Source organism: Ranitomeya variabilis, chromosome 7 (assembly GCF_051348905.1).
Source record: "Ranitomeya variabilis isolate aRanVar5 chromosome 7, aRanVar5.hap1, whole genome shotgun sequence".
Classification (NCBI taxonomy): Eukaryota; Metazoa; Chordata; class Amphibia; order Anura; family Dendrobatidae; genus Ranitomeya; species Ranitomeya variabilis.
Genome location: NC_135238.1, coordinates 150,256,099 through 150,274,717, shown reverse-complemented (window position 1 = coordinate 150,274,717; position 18,619 = coordinate 150,256,099). Strand labels below are relative to the sequence as shown.

General features: G+C 43.5%; 1 protein-coding gene across 1 annotated transcript in view; it reads right to left on the bottom strand.

Annotated features, from left to right (window-relative positions):
* LOC143784152 (aldehyde oxidase 1-like) overlaps nt 1-18,619 on the bottom strand; it is a 254,105-nt gene that overhangs the window by 69,266 nt on the left and 166,220 nt on the right. The window contains exons 26-32 of the mRNA XM_077272027.1: nt 8,913-9,140; nt 6,892-6,987; nt 6,562-6,690; nt 6,392-6,466; nt 2,940-2,992; nt 2,117-2,231; nt 1,540-1,605 (exon numbers count right to left, since the gene is read on the bottom strand). Coding sequence (XP_077128142.1) covers nt 1,540-1,605; nt 2,117-2,231; nt 2,940-2,992; nt 6,392-6,466; nt 6,562-6,690; nt 6,892-6,987; nt 8,913-9,140 — 762 coding nt within the window. The remainder of the gene's footprint in view (nt 1-1,539; nt 1,606-2,116; nt 2,232-2,939; nt 2,993-6,391; nt 6,467-6,561; nt 6,691-6,891; nt 6,988-8,912; nt 9,141-18,619) is intronic.

Below are 18,619 nucleotides of genomic sequence, written 5' to 3'. Positions count from 1 at the left end.
ACATACAGTAGTATATAGCACAGGCCACGTAGTATTTGTCTGCTATATTCTACATGGCTCCTATATACTTTGTGGCCTGTGCTATATACTATGTAGCTGCTATATACATACATATATATCCTAGAATATCCGATGCGTTAGAATCGGGCCACCATCTAGTTACACATATTTGGAATGTTTTAGTTTCTTATTAATGTTAAAATCCAACAAAAATATTAAAAATATTTAAAGTAAAAAAAAAGATCTCTGTGTGAATGAACTCTAAAATCACATAAAACTGAAGCACAGACAAGCCCAGAGGGGGTTGTCTTATAGCAGCAACATTTTAAAGGCATTTTTTTGTCTGAATCGTTTCTAATCCCTTGCTTAATAAATCCGTGTTGTATGAGGAATCCAGCTCTGTTGAGTTAAACTGCTGGATATTATTTGTCCTTTCTTCTGATTGTAATTTAAACCAGAACAAGGCAGATGACAACGAACCTCAAACACCAAGAGATGGACGCAGCACAACCTGTTATCAATCTAGAAGTATGCAAATAGCCTATTTAGGGTGGCTTTTTGTCACATGACTTTGACTTTTATCCTAACAAGAAACTCCATTTGGAGACATTGGATACTTGCTCCTCATCAGTGCAAAGCTGGGAAACTGATTAGACTAGGTGAGAGACCTCTGACTGGGAGCCCAATTGGTAAAGTTTCTTTGTGGAGAGTGTCAAGTTGGAGTAAGGAGACTTATAGGCCATGTAATAATCCACTGTGAAATAAGCTACCTTTTGGAAGTAGCAATCCTAAAAGTCAATAAATGCCCTTTATACACATGGAAGTGCCTTTATGTAGTTTTGCATCAAGTGTGAGTGTATGTTTTGTAAAAGAATAATTAAAGTTCATGTGTAAAAAATGTATGTGCTCAAGAGAGCCTGAAAAGAAAAGTTAAATGGGTATTCTGAAGCTTAGAAGTTATTCCATATCCATGGGTGTCCAATCGCAGGTACTTCCACCTACGTGAAAGGTGATGGATCATGCCCACCTCTGCTCCATTAATTCTTAAGGGGTCCGTTGGAGATAACCGAGTGTTGTGTTCTCCTGGTCTTTGGCACTTCATTCATTCTTATTGTAGTGCCAGTGTGCATGATCAATCACTGCTCCATTCATACGGGGCTCCCAAGTTTTGGGACCGGTGGGGGTCCCAGCAGTCGAATTCCTAGAGATTGTGAAATTATTCCTTTTCTACTGAATTCTGGATAACTTCCAATTTAAAAATACCCCTTTAAATATGTGCAAAGCTCATAGTTTGCCATTTATGCTTTTGTTTAAAAGCAAACAACTTGAATGTAGTCCTACCTAGAGAAATGTATGGAATATAAAATATATGTATAGAATGCAATAGAAAAAAAATGCTTCTGCATAAAATGGAAGATATTAGGACGACTAGTAGAGGGCGAATGCACCGCCATGGCTGTCTCTAAAAAATAAAGCCATAATATGCAAGAGCCATTCTAATTAGCAGGAAAATAAATGTTCACTGATAATATACAGTACCTGTCCCACATCCACGGCTGGATTAATGCTACAACCAGTGTCCATGATGATATCTGCCCTAATGTTCTGTCAATACAAGAACAAATTGCAAAAAAATGAATATAAATTAATTTTCATCAGATGAATTTTTTATCAAATGTAGCGAAACTTTTACAAGTAGTTTTATATGTTGTAGCCCCCGACACATCCTGGAGATTGGGAGGGTTTTTCAAATGACCTTGCAGAAGTGCTCAGGACTTGAATGTGAGTGCGCACACAGGCCGATGGGCACAGTGAAAGGTCCATAGGTCCGTACCCCGCTTTGCACGCTGTCATGCAGGAGCTCAGCATTTCTTCCTGCAGAGCTGCACAATCTTTTGAGCCATCAATGGGGGTCTCAAGGAGAAGACCTTCACACAGATCTAAAGGATGTTTAAAGGACTACAACATATAACATTTTTTTAAAAAACTAGCCTTTGGATACCAATAAGGAATTTCTGAAGATAAAGTGAGATGACATATATTGCTGGAACATAAGAGAGGTGAAACTCAAACAGAAGGAACACGTTTGTCATTGGAAGAAGTTTTCATCCGTTACCTTATAATCTCCTGTTAGGCAATCAACTTCCACCTCTGAACAGGCCGCCCCAAACACACAGTATTGGAATGGATGGCCTTCTCCTTTCTCCCAGTCCATGTGGGTGTCGTAACCTCTGCGTGTGAGAAGGATAAAATATCACACAATTCAATAAAGTGAGCAGACAAAAATACAATTGCTTTATTTCACTATTTGCAAAGAAATTTGTGATCGCTCGTTCCCATTGCTGATACCAGTGCTGCTCTGGAAATAACAGCTCCAACCTTTCAGGTGACTATTTTATGATCTTGGGAGGCTGCACGTAGCAAAGATCAACCCATTATGTAAGAGACATAAGAGGTTATTATCTTTTATGTATCAGCAGAAAAATGAAAGGGTTATTCTCGTCTTGTTAAATGGGTAAAATTGCAAAGTGCTTGTAAAAATAAGCAACTTTGCACTTTACCTCTTATTAAAAATCCTCTCCATTCACAAGGGCGATTTCTATAGTGTACAGCTCATTGGCTAATTTACTGGCTACCTCTGCAGTGTATCAGAGGCAGCAGATATCCTAGGCAACGAGTGTCTACTTGCAAGTTCTTTGCTTTAAATCCTGCAGGCCCTGAAGCTGTCCAGATTACTTCATTGGAAAAGCTTCAATCCCCCTTCTCTCCTCTACAGAGGTAAAGCTCCTTTTGTTTAAAGCATGGTAGAGCGCACAGTGCAGAAAAGGGGTGCAATCATGCTGCCGGCCCAAAATGTCAATCTTCTTCAACAGCCTGGAAGCTGGGAGGCAAGAGAGCGGTTGTCCCCTGAAGAACGATCATGAAACAATGTGTCCTACCTGAAAAATCCTGTGGCTGAAAGGCTGATTCTCTCTTGAAAAGCTTCTTCTACCTATAAAAAGCAAATCATTACCATAAACAAAAGTTTCAGATGATAGTGAATATTAATGCAGTACGATATAATGGATTTTCTTTAACACTGTTCCCCTTGTGAGATATTATATAATAATAATGTATACTGTATGGGAGATATACTGTACAATCGGTCTAGAAATCAATCATGGGACAGTAGATCTTCAAACAAGGTAATCAATCGATAAGTCTGTAATCACTGCTTGTGGCTGCACACTTATGAACCCCCCCCACTGCGGTGATTCGTGGGTTTTCAGACCCAGGACCAGTATGTATGAGAGAGGCCGAGATCACACATGCGAGACACATGGCCGAGTCTCGCATGTTAATACCTGGCCCTGCCGCCTGCACTCAGGAGCGGAGCGTGCGGCTCCATGTATTGCTATGCGGCTGCACGCTCCGCTCCGGAGTGACGGCGGCAGTGCTGGGTATTAACATGCCAGACTCGGCCGTGTTTCTCGCATGTGTGATCCCGGCCTTATACTTACTCCCAGGCACTGGGCGTGGTCTCTCTCCATACCTTCTAGTCTGTCACGCCCTCTGGGCAACCGTGCCACTAGACAGGGCGAGGCCACACCCCATATAAGTGTATGGAGTGAGGTCACGCCCACTGGCGGTGAGAATGTGTAACTCATACATACCCTCCTGTCCCGGGTCAGAAACCCGGTGAGTCCACGCATAGCACTGTGCGTGCACTGGGGAATTCGTAAGTTTGCAGACTTATAGATTCAGGCCTGATAACCCCTTTACAGGAGTTTGTCCACCATTAAGAAAACATGCCTGCTTTCTGCCAGAAACAGTCTATGTATTATATCTGCTATTGCAGCCCAGTAACATTAAAGTGATTTTTTTTTTTTTTTTAAATGGATGACCTATGCTGACTGCAAGCTAACTGCTATTACCATATAAATGACTGGAGATTCATTAAAGCAAGTACACCAGAATTGTGGCATAAATCGCTTTGGAAAGTCTCAACATTTTTGTGCAACCCAGAGTTGCTTAAAAACTGAGTGACTTATTTTGCATTTATTCCAGTTTCACCCAATTCCATCAACTCCGACTGGAGTAAGATTTGTGACAAGGCACACGGAGGCATATGCCAATTTTCAGATGTGTCTGACATATTAAGGCTGCTTTCACACTAGCGTCGGCATGGGGCCGTCGCTATGCGTCGGCCTGACGTGCCGACGCGCGTTGTGAAAGAAATGCCCGACGTGGGCAGCGGAAGCAGTGTTTCGACGCTTCCACTGCCCCATTGTAAGGTCCGGGGAGGAGGGGGCGGAGTTTCGGCATGCGCGGTCGAAAATGTCGGACTCGACGCACAAAAAAGTTACATGTAACATTTTTTTGTGCCGACGGTCCGCCAAAACACGACGCAACCATCGCACGACGGTTGCGACGTGTGGCGATACGTCGCAATGCGTCGCTAATGTTAGTCTATGGGGAAAAAACGCATCCTGCAGACAACTTTGCAGGATGCGTTTTTTTCTCCTAAACGACGTATTGCGACGTACAGCCAACAACGCTAGTGTGAAAGTAGCTTAAGACGCGTGTGTCTGACTTCAGTAAACCCCTTATTAAGACTTACATGAACAACACTGGTCTTCATGAACCAGGACCCTGTTGTTTTGCTTGCTGACTGACAATCTGCTGCCACCCCAGCCAGTATGACCATGCATCACACTCTCCTAATGTTTCTTCTTGCTTACATCATTTAAGGGAATGTAATTCAGATAATATTCATGGAGAAAATATATACTGTGTATATATATATATATATATATATATATACAGTACAGACCAAAAGTTTGGACACACCTTCTCATTTAAAGATTTTTCTGTATTTTCATGACTATGAAAATTGCACATTCACACTGAAGACAACAAAACTATGAATTAACACATGTGGAATTATATACTTAACAAAAAAGTGTGAAACAATTGAAATTATGTCTTATATTCTCGTTCTTCAAAGTAGCCACCTTTTGCTTTGATGACTGCTTTGCACACTCTTGACATTCTCTTAAAAATCTTTAAATGAGAAGGTGTATCCAAACTTTTGGTCTGTACTGTATATACAGTGTGTCCGTAAAGTCATGGTGCACTCTTATCATATCAGACCTGTTCATGAGGAGAGATAACGAGAACCAATCAAACACAAACTCATTTAAGCTGTTGCTGAGAGCCCCAGTCAGGTTGACCCCTGATAAACTGAACTCTGATTAATACACTGCCAGGTCCGTGACATCATGCAACCACAAGCTTATGCTATTGTTTGGATGTGTGTAGGGCAACAAATGGAGCCCACATCGAACTGCACTGAATAGGTATCAAACTGAGAGCGTTTTTCTTTTATTTGGAGCAGATTTCACAATTCTATCGTATTTTGTTGCTTTCCAGTGACTGGTCAAAATTGCACCATGACTTTACGGACACACTGTATATATATATACACATACTGTATATATTATACAGCTCTGGCAAAAATTAAGAGACCACCACATCAAAACCCTGTCATGGCAGCCCAATCTCCAGACCTGAACCCCACTGGAAACCTCTGGAATGTAATCAAGAAGATGATGAATAGTCACCAGCCATCAAACAAAGAACTGCTTACATTTTTGCGCCAGAAGCAGTGTGAAAGACTGGAGGAAAGCATGCCAAGACGCATGAAAGCTGTGATTAAAAATCATGGTTATTCCACAAAATATTGATTTCTGAACTCTTCCTGAGTTAAAACATTAGTATTGTTGTTTCTAAATGATTATGAACTTGTTTTCTTTGCATTATTTGAGGTATGAAAGCACTGGTTATTTTTTTATATTTTGACCATTTCTTCTTTTCAGAAAAAAAATACAAAATTTATTGCTTGGAAATTCGGAGACGTTGTCAGAAGTTTATAGAATAAAAAAACAATTTACATTTTACTCAAAAATATGCCTATGAAGAGAAAAATCAGACAAACTGAAAATTTTGCAGTGGTCTCTTAATTTTTGCCAGAGCTGTATATACGCAAAAGTACATAGGAACATGTACAATAGTAGAGATAGATAGATAGATAGATAGATAGATAGATAGATGGATGGATAGGGTCACGGCAATGACTTGTGAGAAGGAGAAGGAAGTCAGAGGTGCAATCTGGTGGCATCTCAGCCAGCAAAGTATATGCCAACACCTCACTTGAAAAATTAAAGAAATATTTCTGGTGGGTCAGACATCTTTAGGTAGACATAAGAACCAAGACAGAGAAACAAAAAGTGGAAGAAAAGCACAGATATCATGTGCTACATAGGATTGCGCATTTGTTTTACATTTTCTTCCAAATGACCGCTATGCTTCATAATCAGCATCATGCCAAAGTGACGTGAAATCAACCTACCCAACTTTTCCAATTGCCTTTAGGGTTTTTGCTGACAATCGGTTGAAGCCGTTTGCGAAGTTTCTCACAAGCATCCTGTGTAGAAAGGCAGTGAAATAACTTCAGTGATAACAGCGACTACTAGCACATCTGGGAGTGTGCCGATGTATATCATGTGAGATATAGCATACCTTCACTGCCATGCCATTTACATCCGCTCCAACTGTGGCAGCTGTGGCAATTGTATTGGGCACAGAGCCAGTGTTTGTTTCACAAATGTGGATGTAGGACATGGGTATCCCCAACTCTCGGCTGGCAATCTATAGTTTAAATTAAGATAATATATGAGATTGTTGAACACTTCTTATAGTTTTATAATGCACTAATTTTCCTTTTTTTTAACATTTAGTGAAAGGGTCGTGCCAAATGTCATTCAAGAATATATTACTGCTGACTTCTCTAAAAATAACATTGTAACATAATAGTGACTTGCAAAACAGACAATCAGCAATGTGCTTTACCTGAATAATTTTGGTATGAATCCCTTGTCCCATTTCAGTTCCTCCATGTGACACCAGCACTGAGCCATCACAATATATATGAACCAGTGCAGCAGCCTACATGAACACCAGCAGAAAAAGGATCTTATGTTACACTGTTCACTAGTGACCATATACAATATATTACCTATAAACTAACATTTATAAGCAATAGAATAAGCTTAAAGGGGTTGTCCACTACTCAGACAACCCCATCTCAATCCTCAGGTTTCCCCCTTGTAAAATATTAACACCTATACTCACCTTCGTGTCAGCGCGGATCCAGTGGTGTCGACATTGTCTCACCCAGGGATTGCATAACATTGTTGTGTCACGCTATCCCTGGGACCAATCAGCACTGGCTTCACTCTTCCTGCCTTCACATGTATCACATACTGTACATTCGGAGGAAATGAAAGAGCAGCAGCTCTTACTTCTTCTGGTTGTGCAGTATGTGATTTGCCCAAAGATGAGGAGAGTGATGTCAGCCCTGATTGGCCACAGAGACAGCGTGACATAATGTTATGCAATCCCCGGGAGAGACAGCTGATACTGCTGGAATGGTGACTACCTTGGAGGTGAGTATAGGTGTTATTTTACAAGGAGGAAACATGAGGTTTGAGACTAAAGACTGGGGCAATACGGCGACTCTGGCCACGATACAGTCATGTGGTAAACATTGCTATGAGCTGTGCAATACAAATAAATGAAGTTACATTGCGACCCCCTTTGTAGCGCGGACATGAAAGGCAAGTTGGATTTTTTGAGGCTCGCTTGTCGATGTTCCCATTCATTTGTATTGTGCTGCAAATAAGGATCTTTGGCTGCACGACAGTCGCATCCAGAGTCACCATGAAACCCAAGAATAAAGTGGTAGTGTGACTGCAAAAAATAATCTACCTACATTTAGTTAAACTATTTTGAGTAAACAAAGCTGAACCCCATGAAAAATATTCTTTATTTTAATAATCATTCAAATTGTTAGGAATAAATAGACGATATGAATAAACATACACAAACAATAACTGAGGTTAAAGGCTAAGAGTTGTGTTCTGAAGTCCATATTGTAACCCTATGTTTTCCCCTACATGTCCGCAGCAGTAGCACCCTAATATAAGGAATATGGTGCTCCTGCTCAACGTGGAGTGACCCTATTGCTCTCTATACAACCCTATTTCCAGATTGAGCACCCACCATATTTCAAAAAATACCCTTTGAATGATAAGTAAATACCCCAATAAGGTTACTAAACAGGAGCATATAATCTGTGCAAATCATGAAAAACAGGAGCAATATATTAAAATATCCAACAGATCCAACAGCTTTAACCATGTTCAATTTAAGAGTGAGAAAAAGGACTGCTATTAATACTTGTATCACAATATGGCCATACCGGCTCTTCATGGGCAAAAACCAAGTCCCTATGCTTCCCCCCTTCTCCATTCTAGGGGTTCATCAGGGGATAGTGGTAAGGTATAGAGGTGCTTGCATTCTGCACCATGACCTGCAGTAAGGGATCCAATGGAACGCTGTGAGATGATGCTCCTGTTTTTCATGATTTGCTCATATTATATTTACTGTACCCTGTGTAGTAACATTATTGGGATATTTATTTATCATTCAAGGTGTATATCTTTATATATGGTGGGTGCTCAATAGAGAAATAGGGTTGTATAGGGACCAATAGGGTCAGTCCGCAATAAGCGGTGGCTCTATATCTCTTATATTAGGGAGCCACCATCCACGGATAGGTTGGGTAAAAATGGGGTTGCCTATTGGGACTTTAGGACACATCTCTTTCCCTTTAACCTTAGTCATTGCTTGTGTATGATTATTCATGTGGTCAATTTATTTCTATCAAGTTCAACAATTATTAAAATAAAGAATATTTTTTTTCAGCTTTGATTATTTGATAAGGACCCCTTAGCTTATTCTTTTTGATGTTCTTCTTCAACTAATTTGATCATTTAAAATAAATCTGTAGCTACATTTATAATGTTTACTTGATTTTGAATAGCCACAAGGAAGGCAACAGGAAATTTTAGGGGGATCAGTGCTATGCCTCTTTTCTTCCAGGGGTTCTCTTTATTAAACTGTTTCACCGCTTCCATCCTGGCATGGTATGCAGAGCTCTTCATACAATCGGCCCAACATCTTCTCAGATTAGTTGTATCAAACTCCTGCTTGTAGGGAGTCATAATGATGTTTCTGTACATGTTGATCTCTCTGACCTGGGGCAAATAATGGCACAAAAAAAATAATAAAGCAAATACAATATTGCTCCTATAGAAATTAGAACTTCAAAATTTACGCAACTGAAAGTGGCCTTCCAAGGGTGTAGTTAATCTACACTCTTCAACATTGCAATTGCAACATGATGAAGGAAAAGATGAGGAATTGTAGATATCACAGAATTGATATGTTAATGATATATAAATCATGAAAAAATGGAAACAAAATGTTGTAAAGATTTTGGCTTATTTAATATTTCAGTATTGAGTATGAGCGCCATGATTTAAAAAAAGACTTGGTGACAGGTCCCCCTTAATGCAAAACTTTGATGTTGAGGCACATTCATAGTTGTAAATCTGCCAACAATGTAATGGTTTCCACAGAGATTGTTGTACACATGAGAATAGTACATTTTACGGAATCCAAGTTGACTGTAGTCTGTAATCTACAAATGGGTCAAATTCATCTTTGGAACAATAGAAAGAATTCAGGTTAAAAAGTAGACCTCAACATTACTCAAACATCTCTCCAATCCTTCAGAATGAAGGAAGCAAAACCAGGGGCACATATGAAACAAAGAGTATAGAAACACTTGTGAAACAAGCTAGAATGTGTGTTACACGTTACATTCCTGAAAGTACACCCCTTTTGGTCTGATGACCGCTTCATACACCCTTAGCATTATTTCAAGCAATTTCATCAGGTAGTCACCTGGAATGACATTCTGACAAATCTTGAAGGAGATCATAGAGGTGCTGAGCACTTGTTGGTTACTGTGCTTTCACTCTGCAGTCCAATTCATTCCCAACCATCTCAATTGGGTTGAGGATGGGTGATTGTGGAGGCTATGTCTTCTGCTTTGAAGCACTCCATCCACCTCCCTCTTGATAACATAGTCTATAAATAGCCTGTATGTTTTAGGTTGTTGTCTTATTTCAACACAAATTTTGGTCTTACTAAGTGCAAATCAGATGAGATGGCACATCATTGCAGAATGCTGTGGTGGCCATGTTGGGTAAGTATACCATGAATTTGGAATAAATTACCAACCGTTTCACCAGCAAAGCACCATCACACATGTAGAAACCTTCCACTCACCTTTCTGCGTCATCCAAAAACAATTTTGACTTATGAAATCACAGTCCAAATGTCCACTGATGTTCAGTCACGGTATTGTTTGGTCCAAACAAGTCTTCCCTCTTTGACGTCCTCAGTGGTGGTTTTGTTGCAGTAATTCAACCATAAAAGGCAATTTCTCACAGTCTCTTCAGGACATTTGATATTGAGATCTGTATGGTACTTGATATCTGTAAACCAGCAAAGCCTTTTACGGTATCCAACAAAAATCAGATCAAAGTAGCAACGAATACCTCTTCATATATTTAAAACATAACTTTTACTGAGTTATTATTTAAAACAACCACATCTAAACATGTATACAACACAAGTGTCAAAGTGCAAAGTGTACTGAAAGACATGGCTACACTAAGATGTCCATATATGCGAACGATGTACAGTATCCAGGCATGATGTTTGGCATTTAGAGATGCTGCGTTACTGATATTTATATAAAGGACTCTTGGTGATACAAACACCTGCAATACTGATACATACTAAATGTGAAAGTAATACCTTGGCTATATATCAGTGGTATTGGAAGGGTCTCTAGTATCCTGTCTATTTTAATTGTTTGTTTTGGGTTTTTGTTCATTTTCTGCACTTTGCACTTTGACACTGTGTGTTGTATACACGTTTAGATGTGGTTTTTTAAATAATAACTCAGTAAAAGTTATGTTATAAATATATGAAGAGGTATTCGTTGTTACTTGATATCTGTGTATCATTAATGAGGGCTGTTATCTGAGGTGCTGTCAATTTGCAGTTTCTGAGACTGGTAACTCAGATGAACTTATCCTCTGCAGCAGAAGTAATTCTTTGTGTTTCTTTTTTTATTTTGATGAGGCATACCTGTTCACTTTAAGACATTCCAGGCCCTTTTGAAGATGCTAAAGAGAATATCAAGGGGGGGGTGTAAAGCTCTAATTAGAGTAAAATGGTAATGCAGCGCCCCAGAGTCCTAGTCGTTGCAGTACTGTGGCTCCGCCGCTAAGGGGGGCTATGGTACGTCTGATGGCACTGAAGGAGTTCATCTGACCAGGTATCACATACACCAATACATTTCACAGTCTGGCCTCCAGGGGGAGCTAAGGGTACTATTCATTAGGCCACTCCTCACAGTCTGGTAAAACTGGGGGTTAGGCAGGAAGTTAGGGAGAACGCTGACTGGGTTGGAACCAGGCAACACCTTGTGGCAGAGGGTGTTGCAGGGGAAGATTCGGTAGGGTCCCTGTCAGGGGTGGGATCCTGACAGAGGCCTGGCAATCAGAGAGAAAGCTACGGGACCGCGCCTGCACTTCATAGCGGCGGTGCCCTAAGAAAGGACAAGAAGCGAGATTTATTGTGCTGAGTGAGAAACGAGATCAACGCATCAGGGAGAAATACCAGTAGGAGTCGTGCTGTTAGACCGAGGCAACATCCTACTGAGGTGTAAATAACCGGTGGCCGGAACGCCGAGGAAGTACAGAGCTCTAAGCATTACTTCAAACCAACGGCAGGGCAGAGAGCTATAGGCTGGCTGTCTCACCTACATCACCTACGCAGACATAGGGGGCAACCTTTGGAGAGGGGCGACTCTAGGGTCCCGGAAGAGCTCCGAGCCTTCCCATCATACGGGTGCGTCCTACCATAAGATCTGGGGGGCGAGAAGAAGAAGAACATCAGAATTGAGTTGTTGTGAGGGAACACGAGGAACAGACACAACAGTTGTGGGGTACTATCCCGTAAGCACAGCAGGGGAGGACCACAACACACAAACGCCAGAAGGAAGGCACAGATTTCCACCTGCAACGGGAACTCTGGAGGTGCCATCGGACCGGCCGGACTTGCGCAGCCCGGTTAACCGTATTACGGACTGAGGACCCAGAAGCCTTCAGTAAAGAGGTAAAGAGACTGCAACCTGGTGTCCTCATTATTTACTGCACCGCACCACTACCACCATTCACACCCTTTCCTTGGGCGCCCCTCGGCAGGGTCACGGACCGGGTCTAGCCACCGTGACAACCCCAGAGCAGAGACTCAGAGGCCCGGTACCGGGTACCCCTCGGCCCTGCGGCAGTGGGGGCGCTGCAAAACTTGGCATCATGAACAGGATCTACTTAAGCCTGAGGAATCGGGTCATGTGTGCCTTAGAACTGTGATTTACTGTGCTTGGACTGTACTTTATTGCAAAGACTGTGTGCTGCCATTTACCGCCAAAAGTTCCCGCCAAAAGTCGCCGCCATTGCAGCGTCACAGGGAGCGCAGAGGAAGAAGAAGGGCGTGCCATGGGAGGAGACTACCAAAGCGGCGCCAGAAGTAGCAACCGCCCCCTCCGACTCCTGCTGCGAGAGGACGACCTACCCAGCAACAGAGGAGAACCGCCCCCTGATTTGCAACAGCGGGGACGAGGTAAAGAAGGAGCTCGACCTCGGAGAAATGGCGGAGCCAGGTGCATGCGTTGCCGCTGAATGCCAGACAGCGACGATGAGCAGCAAGTGCCCGAGCAACGGCGAGGTGATCCCGGTTTGCCCTCACCCATCAGAGGCGGACTCGCGTCCACCGCCGGTGAAGGACCTGAACTCCTTGGAGCCGCCAGTGGAGGAGCCGAGCCTACCTATCCCAGCCACGGAGCCATGGAGGGCGGAGCCACATCAAGAGGCCACTCCGGAAGAGCCGCGGTCCGGGCTGCAGCCGATTCCAGTGTCCTCGTCAACGGAACAGATCGACATCGGTGGAATCACATCAGGCGCAGGTATGGACGGCACCCCTACTCCCCCGGCCGATTCTGCTCTCCCGACCGATCCGGTTCCCCTGACCGATCCCGCTCCTGTGACCGCTCCTCACCCCAGCAACAATAACTGCGCCTTTACGGTAGAACGGGTGGTCCTCACCCCCGAAGTGATGGGGAAGCTGGTACCTCCCCTACCGACCAAGATGGGAGAACCCATAGATGTGGGCCCAGACAGGGTGATCCTCCGGTGGGACACCCCCTGGAACGAGCCGGATGGAGCTCTGGGGGAGAGCCTCACCCTTGCTGTGCTCACTTGGGAACAGTATAAACAATGTCTGATCCAACACTGGAAAACCGAGACGAAACAGAACAATCTGATATGCCGAAAACGCAACGCAGGAAGCCTGCGCACAACAGGAAAGACGTGGTAAAGCGGGGGACCGTGCTAGCCTTCCACCCAAAGAGGGGTTGGGGCTCCATACAGGAACCGGGACTACCAACTGATGTCTTCGTTACTAGTTACAATGTAAAAACTCCCTGCTGCAGTCGAGATGGTGACCCATTGCAAAAGGGGGATCAGGTGACCTACACTCGCCGCCGGAATGCACAAGGATGGTGCGCTCGGAACGTCCACTGGTGTGAGCCTGAGGGAGCGTCACCTGTTGCCGCGACCCCGATAGTAACGAGATCTGTCAAATCTGGATCAATCACCACCGTCCGCCTTGTAGCAGCCACCGAGCTTGCAAGCAGGGTTAGCCTCCAAATCCAGACACCGGCTGATCTGATGGCACCTGAGAGACCAACCACCAGCACAGACATTGCATCGGCCGGGGACAGAAGACCACCCCCTGCACAGCCACCATCAGAGTAAGCAAAAATGCTTTAATGATTGTAAATAGTTCATTGTTTTTCTTTGCTATTTTGCTGCTAAAACCCGTCCAGGGTTAAGTCTTAAAGGGATCCCATTGTTGACCCGGGATCCCTATTGTTTTTGTCTGCTTTCTACTTTTTGCACCAGTTATCAAGAACTGCTGAATCATGAACAATGCATGATACAAACTCCTTGTATATAGTTTGCACCTTCTTAAAGGTGCTCTCTACTGGTTTTATATAAAAGACGGACTCTTTGCGAAGATACGGTTCTTGGAACTTGCACTGGAGTCCTTGCTGCATACGGACTTGCGGCTTGAGAAGTTGCACTACCTCGTAGAGACTTGGTCCCCTCTTAAAGGGGATGTTCACATCTTGCACTTATGTACAGTGTTGCCTTAAGATGGTTAGATGGCAATAATGTCTTGAAAGAAAAAGTAATGATGCTAATATGAAGAAGTTATATGTAGCCAACTAGTTGATTGTAAGAAATGTTTGATAATGTGTTAGAGAATGAAGACAGAAAGTGAACCCGTACGGGGTTAGTCAGTGAGTCCTCCTAGGAGCCATACAGAGATGGCTCAGTGATCTTAAACTGAAAGAAAAATGATATGTTCTATACTGTGTATAGTAGTGGAAGGACAGTAGGCCCGGGCGGAAAGGGGCCGTCATGTAACAGAAAGGAGAGGCAGTAGGCCTGGAGCGGTTAGGACAGGCGGTCCTGCAGACTTAAAGTAGGAGAATGTAAAAATGTTCAGTAACCTTATAATGTGATTATAAGAAGGTCTTTAGTGGATTCAGCAGGTACGTCCTTAAAGGCAAAGTTGGATTAGTGTTAAAAATTTTGCACTTAGTAGAATACCCGGTTGGGTAAGAAAAGTTATTTATAGTAAAGTTATTTAAAAGTATTTAACCATGTTTGTAACGTTCAAGTGTCCTCACCTCCCATAAAGGGAAGTTCTGTTAAAAAGTTGACTTGTACTTGCATTTTCAAAATTGTATGTCTTTTTGCTGACATGTATTGTTGTTTTCTTCCCAGTCCAGGAGTACTGGATTTAACCGGGGGGGAGTGCAGCGCCCCAGAGTCCTGGTCGTTGCAGTACTGTGGCTCCGCCGCTAAGGGGGGCTATGGTACGTCTGATGGCACTGAAGGAGTTCATCTGACCAGGTATCACATACACCAATACATTTCACAGTCTGGCCTCCAGGGGGAGCTAAGGGTACTATTCATTAGGCCACTCCTCACAGTCTGGTAAAACTGGGGGTTAGGCAGGAAGTTAGGGAGAACGCTGACTGGGTTGGAACCAGGCAACACCTTGTGGCAGAGGATGTTGCAGGGGAAGATTCGGTAGGGTCCCTGTCAGGGGTGGGATCCTGACAGAGGCCTGGCAAACAGAGAGAAAGCTACGGGACCGCGCCTGCACTTCATAGCGGCGGTGCCCTAAGAAAGGACAAGAAGTGAGATTTATTGTGCTGAGTGAGAAACGAGATCAACGCATCAGGGAGAATGTTGTGGATTCTGTTTGTGGGCTCCCTCTGGTGGTTACTGCTGGTACTGGGTGACTTTGGTGGGTTGCGGCCTTTGGTTTCCACCTGTCCATCAGTGGCTGGGTGTTTCCTATTTTACCTGGCCTTTCTGTCATTTCCCTTGCCGGCTATCAATGTATTCAGATGTGCTCTGTTTGGTTCCTGCCTACCTGCTCCCAGATCTTTCAGGATAAGCTAAGTGCTGATTTTCAGTTGTTTGGTTTTTTTGTCCAGCTTGCTTATTATGTCTCTATGCTAGCTGGTAGCTCTAGTGGACTGAGGTTCTCCCCATGTGCCATGAGTTGGCACATGGGTTCTTGTAATCTCAGGATGGTTTTTTTGATTAGGGTTTTTTGCTGACCGCTCAGTCCCCTTTTGTATCGTTCTGCTTTCTAGTTTACAGCGGGCCTCAATTTGCTAAAACTATATATATCATCTCTATGTGTGTGCCTTCCTCTCATTTCACCGTCAATACATGTGGGGGGCAACTATATCTTTTGGGGTTCATTCCGCTGGAGGCAAGTGAGGTCTTTATTTTCTCTGCAGTGCTAGTTAGCTCTTAGGCTGGTGCGTGGCGTCTAGAACCAACGTAGGCACGCTCCCTGGCTATCTCTAGTTGCGTTTGTCAGGCGTAGGGCAGCGGTCAGGCCAGGTTCCATCACCCTAGAGCTCGTCCGTAATATATTTGTACTTTGCTTGTCCTGTGCTATCCCTAGCCATTGGGATTCATGACAGTATAGCCGGCCAGCAAAGTGTTAATTGTTTGGGCTGAAGCAGGAGAAAGAGAAGTGTTTAAGGGAATTTTTTTTTTTTTTTTTTCCCTTCAGAGTTTTGCTGCCTAGCCCTTAATTGCTGTCTAGCTGCTTCTTACCTCCTCTTAACCCTTGAATGGCTCTGATCTTAGCTGTTTAACATGGATGTCCAGAGTTTGGCTTCCAGCCTGAGTAATCTCGCGGCAAAAGTTCAAAACATACAGGATTTTGTTGTTCACACTCCCATGTCTGAACCTAGAATTCCTATTCCAGAGTTCTTTTCTGGAGATAGATCTACCTTCCTGAATTTCAGGAACAATTGTAAATTGTATCTTTCTTTAAAATCTCGCTCCTCTGGAGACCCTGCTCAACAGGTCAAGATTGTAATATCTTTCCTGCGGGGCGACCCTCAGAATTGGGCATTTGCATTGGCACCAGGGGATCCTGCATTGCTCAGTGTGGATGCGTTTTTTCTGGCATTGGGATTGCTCTATGAGGAACCTAACCTGGAGATTCAGGCTGAAAAGGCTTTATTAGCCCTCTCTCAGGGGCATGATGAAGCGGAGATATATTGTCAGAAGTTTCGGAAATGGTCGGTGCTTACTCAGTGGAATGAGTGCGCCCTGGCTGCAAACTTCAGAAATGGTCTTTCTGAGGCCATTAAGGATATTATGGTGGGGTTCCCTACGCCTACAGGTCTGAATGAGTCTATGGCTATGGCCATTCAGATTGATCGGCGTTTACGGGAGCGCAAACCCGTGCACCAGTTGGCGGTGTCTTCTGAACAGGCACCTGAGACTATGCAATGTGATAGAATTCAGTCCAGAAGTGAACGGCAAAATTATAGGCGGAAAAATGGATTGTGTTTCTATTGTGGTGATTCAGCTCATGTTATATCAGCATGCTCTAAACGCACAAAAAGGGTTGATAAATCTTTTGCCATTGGTACTCTGCAGCCTAAGTTCATTTTGTCTGTGACTCTGATTTTTTCACTGTCTTCCATTTCCGTCGATGCCTATGTGGATTCGGGCGCTGCCCTGAGTCTTATGGATTGGTCATTTGCTAAACGCTGCGGTTTTAGTCTGGAACCTCTGGAAGTTCCTATCCCTCTGAAGGGATTTGACTCTACACCATTGGCTATGAATAAACCGCAGTATTGGACACAAGTGACCATGCGCATGACTCCCGTTCATCAGGAGGTGATTCGCTTCCTTGTACTTTATAATTTACATGATGTACTAGTGCTTGGTCTGCCATGGTTACAAACTCATAATCCTGTCCTGGACTGGAAAACAATGTCTGTGTTAAGCTGGGGATGTCAGGGGGTTCATGATTATGCACCTCCGATTTCTATCGCTTCATCTACTCCTTCTGAGATCCCTGCGTTTTTGTCTGACTATAGGGATGTTTTTGAGGAGCCTAAGCTCAATTCGCTCCCTCCGCATAGAGATTGTGACTGTGCTATAGAATTGATTCCTGGCAGTAAGTTCCCTAAGGGTCGTTTATTTAATCTGTCACTGCCAGAGCATACTGCTATGCGGAATTATATTAAGGAGTCCTTGGAAAAGGGACATATTCGTCCATCTTCGTCCCCTCTGGGAGCAGGTTTTTTTTTGTGGCAAAAAAAGATGGTTCCCTGAGACCTTGTATAGATTATCGCCTTCTGAATAAGATTACAGTCAAGTATCAGTATCCATTGCCATTATTGACTGATTTGTTTGCTCGCATTAAGGGGGCTAGGTGGTTCACTAAGATAGATCTTCGCGGTGCGTATAATCTGGTGCGGATAAAACAGGGTGATGAGTGGAAAACCGCATTTAATACGCCTGAGGGCCATTTTGAGTATTTGGTAATGCCATTTGGACTCTCCAATGCTCCGTCAGTCTTTCAGTCCTTTATGCACAATATTTTCCGTGAATATCTGGATAAGTTTATGATTGTGTATTTGGATGATATTTTGGTGTTTTCTGATGACTGGGAGTCTCATGTTCTACAGGTTAGGAAGGTGTTTCAGGTTCTGCGGGCCAATTCTCTGTTTGTGAAGGGCTCAAAGTGTCTCTTCGGAGTCCAGAAGATTTCTTTTTTGGGGTACATTTTTTCTCCTTCTACTATTGAGATGGATCCCGTCAAGGTTCAGGCGATTTGTGACTGGACACAACCTACATCTGTTAAGAGCCTTCAGAAGTTCTTGGGGTTTGCTAATTTTTATCGTCGGTTCATTGCTAATTTTTCCAGTATTGTTAAACCTTTGACTGATTTGACTAAAAAGGGTGCTGATGTTGCTGATTGGTCTCCTGCGGCCGTGGAGGCCTTTCAGGAACTTAAGCGCCGGTTTTCTTCTGCTCCTGTGTTGTGTCAACCAGATGTTTCACTTCCTTTTCAGGTTGAGGTTGATGCTTCCGAGATTGGAGCGGGGGCGGTTTTGTCACAGAGAAGTTCTAATGGCTCGGTGATGAAGCCATGTGCATTCTTCTCTAGAAAATTCTCGCCCGCCGAGCGC